Below are 19,225 nucleotides of genomic sequence, written 5' to 3'. Positions count from 1 at the left end.
CTACATTTAAAAAATCATCATCATTATCATCAAAACAATCATCATCATCAGGTCTACTTCATCAAAGTGGTGGTTTTCGGGAGAAAATGCTCGAGTTGCTTAAGAAAACACCCAAATCACCATGCATGTGCCTTTAAAAATTGAGGAGTTCCCTCAATTCCTCATGGATCCCATCATCAGAACAGAACCAAATTAAAATGGGACCAACTCGGAGGTAGTTCCTTTCAAACAAAAAAAGAATTACTCAAATCGGACTATGGATGTCGGAGTAATCGGTGAACGTACTACATTTAAAAAAATCATCATCATTATCATCAAAACAATCATCATCATCAGGTCTACTTCATCAAAGTGGTGGTTTTCGGGAGAAAATGCTCGAGTTTCTTAAGAAAACACTCAAATCACCATGCATGTGCCTTTAAAAATTGAGGAGTTCCCTCAATTCCTCATGGATCCCATCATCAGAACAGAACCAAATTAAAATGGGACCAACTCGGAGGTAGCTCCTTTCGATCAAAAAAAGAATTACTCAAATCGGACTACGGATGTCGGAGTAACCGGTGAACGTACATAGAAAAAAAAAAAAAATAGCCACAACCGAATACAGAACCTCCTCCTTCTATGAAATGGAAGTCGGTTAATAAATATATTTTTGTAAGTTGGCTTCAAGAGCTCTTTCACGAGTCAATACAACATTTAGAGTGACATCATGAAAAATAAAATTGTAACGTATGGACGAAAAAACTGCTAGTAAGGTACAGCTACAGTCGCCATCAGAGTTGCAGGCGTCCATAGGCTACGGTGACTGCTTACCATCAGGCGGGCCGTATGCTTGTTTGCCACCGACGTGGTATAAAAAAACCGGCCAAGTGCCAGTCGGACTCGCACACGAAGGGATCCGTACCATTATCTATATAAACGGTCACCCATCCAAGTACTGACCGCGCCCGACGTTGCTTAACTTCGGTCAAAAATCACGTTTGTTGTATGGGAGCCCCACTTAAATGTATATTTTATTCTGTTTTAATATTTGTAGCTATAGCGGTAACGGAAATACATCATTCTGTGAAACTTTCAGCTGTCTAGCTATCACAGATCACGAGATACAGCCTGGTGACAGACGGACGGTCGGACGGACGGACGGACGGACGGACAGCGTAGTCTTAGTAATAGGGTCCCGTTTTACCCTTTGGGTACGGAACCCTAAAAAGATATATCGGAGCGGCCAAGGTGTTCACAATATCTGAACACGCACTCTAACGCCTTGACAATAGAGGCGTGTTCAGATATTTTTGAGCGCCTTGGCCGCTCCGATATATCTGATGGCGACAGTACACGTTTAAATTATTTGATCCATTCAAAAATATTAATAACTAATTTGAGTAGGCTTTGCTACATTATTTTCATTTATTAAAAGTTCTCAAGTGGATATTTATGTTACGAATAGTACCAGGCTACCAGAAAAAGCGAGAAGTAATCCCGGATTACTTCCACCCCGAGGGAACGCCCGCAAGAAAATTTTCTTGCAAAATATATTCAATAACTCCTATTTACCGGTAATCTGGATTTTCTTTTTAGCCTAATATCTCACTTTACCTAAGTACATTTATGAAATACTTAAACTGTATAACTCTTTCAATAATAGCCTTTTTCGTATTGTAGCGAAAACTACATTACGCAGTAATACCTCGTGTTAGATTTTTCCCACTTCCCGGTTTCTTCAAACGCACGTAATCCTGTTATAGGATTTAGGACGGTACCCGAAATTTAGTTCGGTACGTGGTAATAATATGCTTTTTGATATTTTTGCCTTCTGCGAAATATTTTCAATGAATATTGTATCGGAACACTTTGCCGATTTGCTTTTATTATTGAGATTATTGTATTTGTATAACATTTCTAGTGGCTTCTTTGTATTTGTGTAACATTTCTTGCGGCTTCTTTGTATTTGTATAACATTTTTTGCGGCTTCTTTGTATTTATATAACATTTTTAGATGAGGCATTTTTATTAATTACCTATTTGTAACACTCATTAAGATGACTTCCAGGATGAAAAGAATCCTTATGCTTATGTGAAAGTTTAAATCAGTATTATTACATACTCACGAAACTCACGAAAACAGTAGGTACCTAGGTCCTAGGTAGTTAACTAATACGGGTCTAAGTTACGCGAATCTGCGTCAGTACATTTTCAAATTCACTCTCTAACATAATTTAGTAAAATAGAAGCCTAATTCTAACTATAATTAACTCCAATATCACATAACAGTCCGCCGGTCCCCCCGTTTCCATTCTCTCACAACGGATTATGTTCTCGATCGGAATTGGTCCGTAATCCAACGAGTTAAGAGCCACTTTCGTTTGCAGTGGACTGAATGGTAATACCCAATGGAAGTCCCCTGTTCATACAGTCTTGTTAGTTTGACTTTGAGCAATGAAATGTATAATGTAGATATCATCTGAGTGTGCTTGAGAGGATTATATTTGTTGATCGTATGAGATTAACGCATAGTATGTAAGGTAAGTTGGGTAAGAGAAACACTTTTAAGAAAAATAAACAGAGATACCTACTTAAAGATAGTGGATACTAAATTAAATGATAGTTCTTGATTTTATTTCAATGTATAATATAAAATGAGCTTGAAAGTACTTTACTCCTCATAAGGTTTGTCCCGAGCAAAATAAACTTTTATTAATTTTTTGCACATAAAAAAGTTTACAAGATAATTAAGAACCTCAGTGAAATACATGTTTGTCGTTCATCTTTTATACAGGGTGGAAAGATAAATCAGGCCCTGGAGGGAAACTACCTTAAATCCTTAAGCTGGCTCATTTTAGTATTTTTCTTTTTTTCTTCAATTTGGCTTGTCTAAAAAAATCTTAAGTAGGTACTAAATATTAGATTTTATGGATATTTTGTACGACACACGAGTGTAAGGCCTAATGTTTCTTGGAGAAATGTTATCATTAACGTTAACTGTATCGACTAGTAGAATAAAATTGCGAGTTTTTATTTTTTGGAATTTTTAGTCGGTTCGAGTCCCGGGCGAGGCAAGCGAGTTTTAGAAAATCTTTGAATGCAATTTTGTTTCTTTTTAAAAATAAAGGAATGTCTCCTTTAAGTAAAATGACCCAGCTTAAGGATTTAAGGTAGTTTCCCTCCAGGGCCCGACTTATCTTTCCACCCTGTATGTCAGTATTTATTTTGATAATTAATTAGGTTTATTTTTGACAACAACAATTATTTTCACTAATGTGCTACCAAAATGCCCAAAGAACCGTGTATGAAAAAAAACGTGATTAAAACCTACTTAATTAAAACTTATAATCCATAAAATGACTTAATCGGTAGGTACATACTAGTAGCTCATTTACTTAGCTTTTATGTTATTAGTTTTTCCTTCCATAACCTAAAAACAAGGGAAACGCACTAGTCTTGTATATCCCAACCAAAATGAAACTCGCACAATAACCTTTTTGCCAACATAACCCCAAAAACACGATACGCTGTCATCGCCAGATATCTTTCTGCAAAATATTACGGCAAAAAATGGTTGGCAGCATTGGGAACAAAAGAGGTTTTGTTACGAAATCTGGCTTCGCCCGCTGGCAACACTGGCTTAATGCCATTGTGTGGCCAATATACGAGCCAACGTTTCGCTTATGAATACCAAGGTATAGTTGATATTTTGCTATTTAATTCGTATTTACGAATTAAGAAGTAACCTCCTAAGTCCAACTAACATACTCCACTAACAGCTAACATAATCCAAAATGTATTTTCAACTTTAATTGTGTATCTAAGGGTTCCAATTTCAAAAACAAAACAATTGCTTCTGGGAGTCAGGCCGGTAGAGTATTTTCGTTATTAGGTTAAAATAATATTGTTAAAAAAAGTTGAATAGAATTAACAAAATTAAATGATTGATTTCACCGTATCCCACTGACTGCGCCACATAAACAAAAATAAGTAATTAATTAATAAATAAAATGCCTGAAGTTTATTCCTTCTTTATCTTAATTTATTTTATAAACAGAACTAATAAAAAAGATGGAACCCTGTATATTTGACCTATGGTATAAATGTAACATTAAATTACACTTTTATTTAAAGATAATATAGTATCGGTAACATATTAGTTTGAGTGAAAAAAAAGAGCAAACCAATAGGTTTTTTACTCTGCAATTATTTTTTTATCCAATTTCAAATGATAAGTATAGTATAAAACATCAACATTTAAAAATATATATTATTATTCTATCGTTTACAAAATCTGGGACTAACTTAGGTGGGGTGAATAAATATTTTTCCATTCAATGTATTTTTAAAAGGATCTAACGAAACACGAAATGCAAGGCCGTCGCATGTTGCTGACATGCAAATTCAGGACAAAGTCACTTTGCAGCCGTATTTTTCGAGCTAAAACATTTTTATTTAGAAACTACTAGCCCATGCCAAAAAAAGGTTATTTTTTTGAACGGGATTGAATTAATCCCCTGAGACTCGAAAATTTTTGTACATTGCGGAATATGTACATTTTATTTTCTGAACTTTTATTGAATAACTAAATGTATCAAATTCAAAAACTAAACAGTTGCTTTAAAAACTCAGAAGATAGCGCTGTTAATAATTTAACTGTATTTAAACACAAGAATAACTTTCTAAATAAGAAACAAAGCATTGGTGAAAACTACGCAAATTAATAAGAACTTATTCCAAAAGTGAAGAATAGGCACTTGAGCCTACCTTCTATCTGAGTTTTGTGTACCATCGCCCACTCTGTTAACTGTACATCGGTGTACCTTATACGAGCCCCGATGCATATGTTTTCGTCAGGTGACCCCATTTTTTGAGGTTCTCGCGTTTGTTCAAAAATAATGTTTTTGTTTAAAAATTACTAATATTGAATGCTTATACTAATGTAATTTAATTTTATATGGTAATACTCTGCAATAACTAAATCCAAATACAAGAAATACCGTTTGTACTGAAAGAAAAAAATAATGATTTCTTTTTTTTTTGACGGGTAGGATTACAACATATGTGAAAAGGGCTATTACCAGGGAAAGCAATAGGGCTCTGCCAATGTACTGACAATTTTGTTTCGAGTCCATGCATGCAGCAGTGCTGTAAGAGAGGACAATATGATTTGGACAACGTTTTTGAAAAGTCGTTTTTTTCAGCAATAAAAGTGTCATGCAATTTTATTATACGATCAAAATAAACTACATTAAACATTGCTATTATGGTTCCCATTACTGGGTCATTATATGTTCATGTGTAAAATTTATTAAAATAAATAAAATTGTTGCGCGGAACTAGACGAAATCATTTGCATCGGGGCTCGTACTTTTTGTAATAAGGTCCACCAATGTACATAATAGGTATTGGCCAACTAATTAGTTCCGATTTAGTTAAGACTTTATAATGTATGTATTATAGAGTCTGGCTACTGAAATTTTACCTAAATTATTGGCGGGAAATTCAAAAAATCTTGGGCTGGTCACACTTTGTGTAGTAGGAATTATAGTTTTGATACTAGACAATATCTTTGATATTCTGTGCACAAATAAGGTACCTAAGGAAATAAGCTAAATAAACGTTTAAGTGCACTCAAAGTCAGCTCACATAATTTCTACCACTATTTAAAGTACAGTCAACGACAAACACACATGTTTACGTTCCAATATTTAGATTTTATAGATATTTTTCAGAACTTTTAATTTATCCGTTTCTTTATACACTTGTCCTATTTATGAGATTCAGGCATTAATAAATTCACGTACTTAATCAAAGTAATCGGCAAATGTTAGAACTAGTACTTAAAGTATCAAAATATTTATAGAGCACCAACCTCGTATTTTGTTTACATTTGGTTAGAAGTTGTAAACATTGCACTTTTTCATTATACAACGCTACACGTCGACTTCGCACATTGTCGTAATTATTTACGAGCTTAAATAATAGTTTGTGAACCTCACTCAGCATAGAAATTATTAATATTATTTAAAATAAACCCCATAAAAACCGCAAACAATTTGAATGAATGACATAAATCGACAACTGACTTTTAGCTTTTTTTCAAATCATAGACAATTGGTGATACAACAACGAAATATCTGTCAACAATTTTTGGCTAGCCAGACTCTATGTATTATATTTCTTTAGGCAATGTTTGAAATTTCGCGAAAAAAAAGGCCAATTAACCTTAAATCTTTAACTTTCTAAAGGATTTTAAAATCTTATGGTAATATCCTATGTCCTCATTACCAATATTTCCATGCTTAAACTATACTAAAGATACTGATTTTTTTTACTTACAAGTGCCGAAAGGCCTATAATTTATGGGTTTTACTTTAAGCAGGAAACCGAAATAGACCTTAGAATCCATTAATCTTGATGTCGATACCCACTTCAATTACTTAGATAAGTTATGTGATGCCGAGAGCTTTCCTAGACCTACGTCAAGGCAAACAAAAGGAATAAAGAATAAAAGGTAGACTAATAACAGTGTTAAAAATTTATATTTTAAATATTTTTGATCGTATTTTATTTTAGGAAGTAATTAAATGTAAATTGAATCTTCTTTATTCATAATTAAATTGCAAATTTTACTATTTTTTTTTTATTAGACTAATAGGTTCTTAGAATTGGTTTGTTACTTAAAGTGTCATTCTATGGAACTTGCTAACTATGTAAACAAACCGCCATATTGAAATTGTCAAAGAATGATGAATTTACTAGTGACTTTTGTTTACATAGTTAGCAAGTTCCATAGAATGACACTTTAAGTATTGTATTTAAGAAATTTATTTTATTTTTTCGGTATCTTCTTCTGAAACCAGAGTTCATAATCTGCTTATTATACAACTTAAGTTAATCGTATTACCAGAAATTTCATTTTATTTTTCAGTATTTTCTTCTTTTTAAGCCTCTGTTTTTAGCTCAGTTATTTTTATAAAATAGGGTTTATAATCTGCTTATTATGCAACAGTAAGTTAACGTTAAAGATAATAAAAAATACTATCACGTTTTCTTAACTAGGTCCTTAGGCAAGATTACGAAATCGAATGAATTAATTTCAAATGCGACTATGTTCGATGCCTTCCAACCTTTTGAATACTCAAACTCAAGTTGAAATCCTGAACGGCTAAACAGATTTTATTGAAATTTAACAGAAATAAAACAATAAAGGCTTGGGGCAAGTTTAATAAAAACTACGTGGAGTTACAGACTACTTATTTAGTCTCGAGTAAATTTTATTTTACAAGGATTCCGTTGGAATTTCCATGAAAAAGGACAGCCGAACAATGACGATAGAAATGTTACGATGGCGTCGCATTGCGGACTCAATCCATACTGTATCACCTTGAAACTTTTACCAAGCGTTTGTACTCATTTTGATAAATGCTCGGAAATTAATGGTGTAGAGCAATGGAGTTTAGAAGGTGAACTGCCGATGTTTTACGGTACCCGTTTTCATAAATAAATTAACTGATGCATATTTTGGTAAATATGCCTACGTGGCCTGGAACCTGAGGTGGCATGAGCTTTCTCTGCCAAAATTGTGGGAGGTCGTGCCGCTCACGCATCGGCCTCCACAGTCACCAAACCCGTTGTCTAAACAGCAATGTATAAATCGTCGTCATAAATGATGATGTTGTATTATTTAATTAATAAAATTATTACATTTAAAACGGTGAAAGTTGGTATTATGCGTGATTATATAGCATATTATAAATTATAGCGTGGTTAAAGGTATTTGTTGTGGTCGTTTTTTATATGTATCTGTTATATAATATATAACCGTGTATAAATCCCCAGCACGGCATTAGAGAGTCGCTTGGTAACTTCACGTCTAACTTCCGAATTTCGCTCACGCTCGATCGAGCGGCCAAAACTTCCGCGGCGTTAGGCGTCTGTCATGCCATCAACGATTAGCCAGAATGAGTAGATACGTACGAGAAATAGGAGAGTAGGAATGATTATAATGATGACAGATTCTGTCATGTTTTACTTATATAAATATAATACATAGCCACCTAGAAGCCTATGAAAACGCATTCCATTATGGTTTGAATCTTTTACTAATTCATTTTTTTTGGCAGGTTGTGTTTTTGTATTTTAATAATAATTGAACTAATATCTAATACAATATACAGCAAAGACATGTCAAACCTTAACCTTGCCGAGATAATAACTCTTGTAAAGTACCTATTTCAATAATAAATATTTTCCCAATATAATAACCTGCTAAATGTACTAACGTTTTGTGCTAAAAAAACAACTCAACCCAACATTCGGGCTAATAATATTCACCACGAATACAGCCAAATGTAAATAATACACGATGAAATATGACATTGAAGGGCTCTAGAGACCTTGGCAATGTAGGACAGAATATTTTCATGTTCAAGGAAAACTTACCGAAACAAGCTTTTTACTATATTTCGTGGAATAAGGACAACCGCGAAAACCGAAATTCGCAAATTGCGGAGATCTTTCTCTTTTACTCCAATGAAGGCGTATTTAGAGTAACAGAGAAAAATGCCCGCAATTTGCGAAATTCGATTTTCGCGCTTATAGCCCTGTTTGCGGGTTCGGAATATTTTACTGTCGTAGGACTCTTTTTATACTTGCCTTACTCGGTATTAGAAGCAAGGCTTTGTTGGAATATTGATGCGCTAAATATGAATGAATGAATAAAGGTTATTTTTAGACATATAAAATCCATATTTTTGTTAGTTTTAGTACACATGTTAAGGGACATTTTTTTAATGTTTAAATGCAGTTCCACTTTTCTTTCAGATTATTACTTTTAACCCTTTAACCGCCAGAGTCTGATATATAAGACATTACATATCCAGCTCATTTCGCCACAGTCTGATAAATAAGACAAAGATCTGATTTGGTTTTTACAGCACATTTATAACTCCCGTATCTATGCCAACATTACTCTGCGTGGTACAATTACTGACTGTGGCGACACGAGCACGCTCGATCAAAAATTGCTGGCGGTTAAAAGGTTAATACGGTTGTAATCCCTATACTTAGATAGATCAAACGTAAAAAATATAGTAATGATGACTACAGAGTCTAACCTTACCATGTACAGTTAAACGCATGTATGTTACAGTTAAGCGCACCTAATTGTTAATTCAGACCGCAGCTAACTTTTGTGGAGCAACACTGTACAGTCAGTAGCAGAAGTTGCTAAGCGGGTCAGGTGTTCAAAATGATCATGACTATTCTTGACGCGACTTTATTGTTAATAGAATAATGGTAACTTTCCATTTTTGACCGCAGCTGCACTACTGGTACTGAACGCGTCGGTGTAATTGTCAATTTCCATAGTAAAATGAACAGTAGTGCAGCTGTCGTTGGAAATGGACTGTCACCTTAAGAGCGTGTCAACCTGCTGACATTCGTTAACTTACCTAGTTATTTACTGTCACACAGTGTTGCTCTACAAATGCGGTATGGATGCACTTTATGGTCTACAGAATAAAGATCAATTCACTAATCTTTATCTTTTGTTAACAGGCGAGCGACTAATCCAATTCGCGTCCGAGAACCTCGTGACGGAGATCCTGATCCACCCGCAGATGAACACGCTGATGCAGTGCATGAGGAACCTGCTCAGCAGCTTCACCAGACACAGGCATCTAGTCCACGCGGGCTACACCGCCGCGGGGAACGGCTCCTGGATCATGCAGGTACTACACGATCATGCTATCTCTGTTGTACCTATATGCGCTGCTAGCAGTGCATGAGGGACCACAGCAGCTTCACCAGACACAGGCATCTAGTCCACGCGGGCTACACCGCCGCGGGGAACGGCTCCTGGATCATGCAGGTACTACACGATCATGCTATCTCTGTTGTACCTATATGCGCTGCTAGCAGTGCATAAGGGACCACAGCAGCTTCACCAAAAACAGACATCTTGTCTACGCCGGCTCGAGTTTTTAATATACTCCGGCCTGTGGCTGTCGTGAATCTGTAGACCTCGTTTGCAAAATTTTACTTACCCCCTTCGTTGTGCAATGCACTACAGGACCTTCTAAGATCTCAAAGGATTGTTAACGCAATTTTCCTGGAGTTAATTAAATCCTGACCTAGATTTGTAATAATAGTTTTCTCAGAAAGCTTTTCTGTTTCATAATATTTTTCCTGTCACTCCGTTATATGAAATATTTATCTACGTAGAAACTAAGTAGGTACACCAATACAACTTGTTTCTAGAACATGAATTAGTACTGGTAGCAGTAGTAGTAGTAAAACACTTTATTGTACAAAAATCAAAACAAAACAGGAAAAATAACATTGGTCATTAGTACAAAGGCGAACTTATCCCTTTAAGGGATCTCTTCCAGTTCCAGTTAATTAGTACTGGTAGCTGTTGGCTTAGTAATGATATGAGGGTTCTATTTGACATCATAAATAATATTGATATAAGTTAACACGTTCCCTGTGCATGCGTCATATGTGTAGCATTTTAGGGTATATATGATACATGCATGCACCACTAATGATGCACGACCCCATATAAACTTAAAGCATTGCCAAAATGTACACGTGTGAGCTAGGTCTTTTTTTTGCATGCACATACTGGCTATGAACCTTTTGACAAAAAGCATGTTGCACGAGAGGACTCAATTTCTAGTTCCTAGGTACACAGGGAACGTGTTAAGTATGTCATTAATTCTATTACTTAACTATTATATTTATCTTATATTCCATCACTTAAAAGAAAGGGTTTTAATGGTTACTTTTTAAAAATAAATTGAATTCATCTAAAAGTATCCATTGAATTCGTGATTATACAAAGGGGCTTCGATTTTCATTACTATTTCTTTTAACCTTTCCATTACGCATTAATGATTGTTTATTTTCCATTAACTCCAGAGCTAATTGAAAAGTTAATGTTATTAAAGTTTAAATAAGGTTCTTTTCGTTCGATACATTTACCGAAAGTGAAATTTAATTACAGAATTCCAGGGCGAAACTAATCAAATATTCACGAGTTGATTCGAGGAATGCCTCCGTGATGTTGACGTTTTGACAACTCCACTGTGTTTGTATAGCATTGGCAACATTGGCAATTAGCTTGGTTTTATTTACAATTAGATGAGTTCTTAATTACATATTAGAAAAGACATATGTAACTTCGTATAAGATGAATAAAGTGTAAGGAAAAAACGTGCCTCGGAAATCAAGAAAAAGTCATTCTCGGATAGATGGCGCACACACCTTTAGCCTATACTCGGCTAGATGGCGTGACGACACCGTTTCATATTTAACAATTTTAACACATAGATATCAGTGAGTGAACATGGATCAAAATGATAGAAAAATAATAAAATTATTTATCCATACAAATACATTTTTTTGATAATTTTATACGTTTTCATTTTGAATTTTAGTCGTGTGTCGATAGATGGCAGTAAATTTACTGTGACTACAAAATTTACAATGACAGGACCCCTCTATACTATCTATTCTCTTTGATATTAGTAATTCGATGAACTTTAATTTAATGTCACCTTTGTGCCAGTACGATGCAGGGGGACCCTATTACTAAGACTTCGCTGTCCGTCCGTCCGTCTGTCACCAGGCTGTATCTCACGAACCGTGATAGCTAGACAGTTGAAATTTTCACAGATGATGTATTTCTATTGCCGCTATAACAACAAATACTAAAAACAGAATAAAATAAAGATTTAAATGGGGCTCCCATACAACAAACGTGATTTTTGACCAAAGTTAAGCAACGTCGCGTCGGGAGTGGTCAGTACTTGGATGGGTGACCGTTTTTTTTTGTTTTTTTTTTTTTGCATTATGGTACGGAACCCTTCGTGCGCGAGTCCGACTCGCACTTACTTTTAGCATTAGAAAGAACTTGAAAAGAAGGTAAGCGATCTTGACATGTCTTTTAATTGAAAAACGCCTTTTAATAATCAGTAACTATTACTTATGAAAGCAGAAGAATATAAATGATGGTATTAGATTCATAATTGTTACATAATTATTTCCCGTAACTTATTTTCAAATGTGTTTTTCAATTAAAAGACATGTCAAGATTGTTTACTGTATTTCTAATGCTAAAAAAACAAACTATAGTGTAGGTTAAGTTTTATTTGAATTAAGTTTAGGGGTTTTTAGGGTTCCGTACCCAAAGGGTAAAACGGGACCCTATTACTAAGACTTCGCTGTCCGTCCATCCGTCCGTCCGTCTGTCCGTCTGTCTGTCACCAGGCTGTATCTCACGAACCGTGATAGCTAGACAGTTGAAATTTTCACAGATGATGTATTTCTGTTGCCGCTATAACAACAAATACTAAAAACAGAATAAAATAAAGATTTAAGTGGGGCTCCCATACAGCAAACGTGATTTTTGACCAAAGTTAAGCAACGTCGGGCGTGGTCATTACTTGGATGGGTGACCGTTTTCTTTTTGCATTTTTTCCGTTTTTTTTTTGCTTTATGGTACGGAACCCTTCGTGCGCGAGTCCGACTCGCACTTGCCCGGTTTTTATTTTTATGTAGAACTTAAATAAATTCTAGCGCCTAAGCTGGTCTGCAAGCTTAATACGAGTGCACCGATAGTATCTAGCAAGAAAGACAGAATTTCCGTCTTTTTCTATTTTTTCTATTCTATAGGCTACGGTGACTGCTTATCATCAGGTGGCCCGTATGCTTGTTTGCCATTTTGCCATTAGGATAGTCTTTTTCCTTTTTCCCTAACTGTGCCCTGCAAAGGTTAAATAACAAATTTATATTTTTATCTAAAGGGCTGCAAAATTTTTGAAATTATGTTCATTGGATTTTAAAAATTGTTACACGTTTTATGAATAAAAATTCATTTGAAAAAGCATTTAAGGGTCAAAAACATTCTGTGTTCGCGTCTTTTCTGTAGACATACACAAGAGTTAAGGGCTATAAAGGTTAATTTTCTTATTTAACCCTTATACACGTGAAAGGGTCCTCCTTTTATTTAGAGAACTATGATAAAATCATTACTTACATGCCCACAAGCTGTTAACTATTGCCCACAGGAGAGAAAACTAGCGTGTTCGCGCGAACTGTACATTTTTCTCTCCTGTGGGCAATAGTTAACAGCTTGTGGGCATGTAAGTAATGATTTTATCATAGTTCTCTAAATAAAAGGAGGACCTTTTCACGTGGATAAGGGTTAAATAAGAAAATTAACCTTTATAGCCCTTAACTCTTGTGTATGTCTACAGGAAAGACGCGAACACAGAATGTTTTTGACCTTAAATTATAATTAACATGTACTGAATACAAAATCCATCAAAACAAAACATTAATATCAGAAGTTAAATGAGCGATAGGCAGCCATCTTGAATATCCGTGTTGCGCCAATGTCGTCGGCAGGAAATTGCTTCTGCTAAAACAACAGGGAGTTGGAACTGAACTAGTTCAATTGATGATTCTGGGGAGATGGAAATTGAAATACTGTAACGAATAATGTAGACTAACACGCGTATTCGGGAAACGAGATAATCACAAGATCTAGAGACGATATAGAGATCAAATAGATTTACATTAGATATCGACTAGATGTGACTTGGATATCTAAGTCATAACTTGTCGAAATCGTTCAAGAGGACCTCCAGAATCGCAGAAACGTCAAATTTGACATATCTATCTTACAAATATCTTTAAATTATCCATATCGTAACTTGTTGAGGTCTAGTAGAGATCTAATACATTTTCAGAATCGAGCCGTAAGGTTATTAACGAATAATTTTTAGAGTCAGACGAAGATAAGTCTGCAACGATTTTGATAGCACACGCAGTGCAAGTGTTATTTTAAACATCATACTTCTGTGAAATTATGATGTATAATATAATTATTATAGTTGGTCATGCCAATTTATCAGTCAGTGAGAACCAGGAATACTATACTCATCCTTTTCTTTTCGGTGCTAGTACTAGTGTGGACCCGGGTATGTCCTTAAACTACGTCCAGGACCCGGGTATGCCCTTAAACCACGTCCAAGACCACCGGTGGACGGGCAGCAGCGTCCCTCAAATTCGGTGTACTCAACTGCGATCGCCAACCCGCCTGCCAAGCGTGGCGATTATGGCATTCACCCCCCAAAAAAGGGGGAGGCCTATGTTCAGCAGTGGACGTCTTATGGCTGAGATGATGATGACTAGTGTAAGACAAGTATGATTCTCTCTATCTATGATTGAAATGAAACAGTCCCATGACAGTCATTAGATAATGCCGGTGTAGTTTGAATCGAAAAGGTGCCTTAAATTTATTTCAGTAATACGGCGTATCGGTATCGTCTTGGTTCGTCCCATTAGTTTTTCGTCAAGTTCTTAAATTAGTCCTATTCTGCTTTCGTCACTCATTCTACATTCGTCACAATCGTCCGTGGCTTTCAATGTAGAATGAGTGACGAAAGCAGAATAGGGCTAATTTAAGAACTTGACGAAGAACGAATGGGACGACCCAAGACGATACCGGAGTATCCGCCGGGTCCGCCCTGACACTCGATAATATGTATTTGGTCCCATTGACGTAATAATAAACTCCTTTATTCTACTCACTTATTTTCTTCTCCTTGACCCATGTATAATTAGGGTTCCGTACCCAAAGGGTAAAACGGGACCCTATTACTAAGACTTCGCTGTCCGTCCGTCCGTCCGTCCGTCTGTCACCAGGCTGTATCTCACGAACCGTGATAGCTAGATAGTTGAAATTTTCACAGATGATGTATTCCTGTTGCCGCTATAACAAAAAATACTAAAAACAGAATAAAATAAAGATTTAAGTGGGGCTCTATTTTTACCTTTTTTTGCATTATGGTACGGAACCCTTCGTGCGCGAATCCGACTCGCACTTGCCCGGTTTTTATAAAGAACTAAATGTGTTGCTCACGTGTAGTACGCTTCGGGAACTGACGTATTCTGTGCCGTCACTAGTCCTGATAACGTCGTTGTAAATATATCACGTGTCTTATTGATGATGATATTTAATAGTATTTATGTGGGAGGGTTTATTAATGGTTAGCGTGACAGTATTAAATATATCATTAATTATTATTTAGTTTTTAGGGTCCCGTACCCTAAGGGTAAGAACGGGTACTTACTAAGACTCCTCTGTCCGTCTGTCTGTCTGTCACCAGGCTGTATCTCATAAACCGTGATATATAGACAGTAGAAATTTTCACAGATGATGTATTTCTGTTGCCGCTGTAACAACAAATACTAAAAACTTAAATATTTAAGCGGGGCTCCCATGCAACAAATTTTTGCGTAATAATGATACGGAATCCTTCGTACGCGAGTCCTGTTTTTCTGTGGGGACCTGACCTAATCTAAAGTTGATGGCGACACGTACGTATTTATTTCTGTGTGCTGAATAAAAACCTGACTGAAAGTATAGTTTGCAAAATATCCTTTAAAAATATGTCGTTCCTATTTTTCTTTCAAATCAGCCAAAAGATTTTAGGTTTAATGATTTACATAAAACGTGTTCAGCTTCTCACAGAAAAGCTACGTTAAAACCTAAATCTGCGACCCAAAAATCATTTCACAAAATCGCAAAACAGAACGCTTGAAATTCAGCTCCAAAACCATCCAATTCCCGTGTCAAAAAAGAACGTCTCTTTCCACGCAACAAAGCGTGAATTTCTGCGAAATTTCCCCTTTTTTCGTTTTTGGCGTTTTTCATTTGTCTGGAAATTAGCGGAACAGGTCAGCTGGCAACTGTGATCGGGCAGCAATTAAGGCGGTGTTCACATTGGACGCGGATCCGTACGCCGGTCCGGTTTTTTTGAAATAAGTGGCAAACGAGCACATGAATCGCCTGATGGTAAACAATACCGTCGCACGCCAGAGGGGTTTGCAACTTCTTGCCGCCTTTTAAGGGGCTACCCGAGGTTTTCATCGATTTTTGACAAGTTTTGAATCGTATCTCCTTTTTTTACACTATAGATAGAATTATAAGACAAACGGTTATCGGTTCTTCTATCTTTTATCTCCGGTTTTGTCCAACGGATTTTGAAAAAAATAATACTTATTTTTTTATGAATTTTTTAAGCATTGTCTAAAAAAACACTTTTTTCGTATCTAGTTTGCAGTGATTACATGTACGAAATCTACATATTTGGGTTCGTCTTTGAAGTCTCGAAAATCGTGTCCAAGGTTTTAATTTTAAACTAATTAACACAAAAGTTATGGCCAGAAAACCAGTTTTTTAGCCTAAAATTGTTTAACTTTGATGCCAAATATCTCGAAGACAACGAACTTTAAAGTAAATATGGGATACTATATTGCTTAAAGCCGTTGCTGTTAATATGATAGGCTATAAAAAACATTAGAAAACTAAGGGATTCAGATTGAAGGTCATTGGCATGGGGGACCCCCTTAAGATGGGAATAGGTGTGCTCTATTCTTGAAGCTCTATTGTTTGATGTTCACTGACTTGTGAAAGAGCCCTTGACATTTTTTTCACTATCACGGTTCGTGAGATACAGCCTGGTGACAGACGGACGGACGGACAGCGAAGTCTTAGTATAGGGTCCCGTTTTACCCTTTGGGTACGGAACCCTAAAAACGCACAGTTGAGTGTTAAGCATCTACTTACCTAAGTGGTTTGAGCGGGATATCACTATACCGGGTGTGGCCTGTAATATGAGCAAAAAATTTAACTTTAGGCTGTACTCCTCATACTGATCAACATTTGTTCAGCGACTTTTGAAAATAACTTGTACTTTGGTTTTTAATACACTTTAAAGGTTATTCAAAGACGCAATGTATTGCGAATTTTGTTATGTTTAAGACATGACAAGCAACGTCAATCACAATGATATGGCGTGGCAATGGCGTCCATTAAAGATAATATTTATTTTGTATGAAAAATAGGGAGTCTAAATACTTCATAATTTTTAAAAGTTGTTGAACAAAAGTGTCACCGTTTGAGGAGTACAATCTATGTTTTAATTATTTGCTCATGTTACAGGCCACACCCGGTATATGTGCATACTGTCTCGCTCACACACTGGAACGATTTGCACACAGCATCAGTGTGATGGGTTCGTTAGGAAAGGTTCGGCCGGTTGGTTATTTGGTCAGGTGTTGTGTCACTATTAACGCGAGATAGGTACCTATGGGCGATGCAAATTCTACACTCAAACCCCCTTATTCATAAACATTTACTAAAGTTAACAAGCCGATAATAATCGTTTGTCCCTTTCCGACGTACTGGTATGATGGAAAGGGACAAACGATTATTATCGGCTTGTCAACTTTAGTAAACGTTTATGAATAAGGGGGTAATTGTTTTGATGTTGCGTTCGATGAAGTTTATCAGTTATCCATGGGATAGTGATATGTTTTACCATATGTGTAATTATATTTATCGTATTTTTCTCTTAAATGCTGTCTTGCAATGTATACCGAAGGTTATAGTTCATTTTCAGTAAAAAATATTGCTTAAAACATTAAATCAATATTTATAGGTACACTATCAAACATTAGATACCGTAAACTCCCTGCCGTGCCGTAGCGCTTTTCAATGAAGGAAAACATCGTGAAGAAATCGGACTCATCCCAATTAGTCCTAGTTTCCCCTATAGCAAAGACATAACTTCGTATAACATGAATAAAGTCTAGGAAAAAAACGTGCCCCGGAAATCAAGAAAAAGTCATTCTCGGATAGATGGCGCACACACCTTTGGCCTATCTTCGGCGTGATAGCGTGACGACACCGTTTCATATTTAACAATTTTAAAACATAGATATCGTGGAATGAACATGGGTCAAAATGATATAAAAATAATAAAATCATTTATCCATATATACACATTTTTTTGATAATTGTATACGTGTTTATTTTCAGTTTTAGTCGTGTGTCGATATATGGCAGTAATTTTACGGTGACTGCAAAATTTACTATGACAGGACCCCTCTACACTATCTATTCTATTTGCCTATAGGTTAGAAGGTCAGACTATTGGAATGTTCTTAAAGTTAGGTTGCCGAGTGGTCCCCAAGCTCTTCTAGTATAATTAATAAAATATAGTCACCAATTATTTACGAAACGAGATACGAGTATATCAAACATTATCTCCTACCCTCAGTTTGAGCATAACTTTATTCCAGAATAATATCTGATGAAATAAATTCACGAAACTTTGCCTCAGTTTCAAATTTAGAACTCGTTTGCAATGGAGATTCCGCAATATCAATATGAAATTAAATAGATTAAATCTCTTCGCAAACATGATTTATTTAAGTGCTCCGTGGGGCCATTTGTCTTCTTTCGTATTAAGTACTTTCCTACGTTTACTTTTAGTATGTTAGATACCTATATCGCGTGGAGAATGTTATATTAAATAATACAATAATGTTAAGTATGTACCAGTAATATATATTCAAGCTAACATGTTCACTTATAACGAAAACTTTAATGGTAGTTATGTCGCTTTTCGGTGAAGGAAAACATCGTGAGGAAACCTGCATACATCTGCGAAGAAATTCAAAGGTGTATGTGAAGTCCCCAATCCGCATTGGGCTAGCGTGGGGACTATAGCCCAAGCCCTCTCGCGCTCGAGAGGAGGCCTGTGCCCAGCAGTGGGACGTATATAGGCTGAGATGATGATGATGATGATGATGTCAAATACCGCGTCTAAATTTAAACTTATAATGCACGTTAGGATAATACAAAATAAAACGGAACTATTGAATAAATACCTATCTATTATCAAAAATACCTGAACAAGTCCTACGGAAAAATTTACATACTTAGAATATTTTCCTACTCGTAATTATAATCTCTTGCGTCCTTGTTTCCAAGATAATTATCAAGATTTTATTTTCTTTTAAAATACTTGATCCAACCCATGAACAGACTTTTTCATAGTTAGCAACATCAATCAATAACCAACCTTATATTGTTGCAGGATGGCACATTTTCCCTCGCGGACTTCACAGACGCCTACCAAGAGAACGAGGTCCAACGCGTCATCAGGGCCTACGAGAACTCGATCTCCATCGACATACATTGCTCTACCAGCGGCGGCGGGGAGTGGAGCAAACTCCCAGACATGCCATTTGTGAAACATTGCAAGATTAGGGTCAACCCTACGGATATACTCGATTCTGGCTCCCAAGCCATTAAGGACTTTGTCGGTGAGTATTTAGAATGTATTTTTGAACAATCGCATAAGAAAACCTGCAT

At 36.0% G+C, this 19,225-nt stretch overlaps 1 protein-coding gene across 1 annotated transcript in view; it reads left to right on the top strand.

Annotated features, from left to right (window-relative positions):
• The window catches only part of LOC134669307 (microtubule-associated protein futsch), a 201,175-nt gene that overhangs the window by 124,847 nt on the left and 57,103 nt on the right, over window positions 1-19,225 (top strand). Inside the window, exons 3-4 of the mRNA XM_063526813.1 lie at window positions 9,547-9,719; window positions 18,948-19,176. Of these exons, the coding sequence (XP_063382883.1) occupies window positions 9,547-9,719; window positions 18,948-19,176 (402 nt within the window). The remainder of the gene's footprint in view (window positions 1-9,546; window positions 9,720-18,947; window positions 19,177-19,225) is intronic.

This window comes from Cydia fagiglandana, chromosome 12, assembly GCF_963556715.1.
Source record: "Cydia fagiglandana chromosome 12, ilCydFagi1.1, whole genome shotgun sequence".
NCBI lineage: Eukaryota > Metazoa > Arthropoda > Insecta > Lepidoptera > Tortricidae > Cydia > Cydia fagiglandana.
Note: the sequence above shows the minus strand (reverse complement) of the source record. Positions and strands in the feature narration are given on the sequence as shown.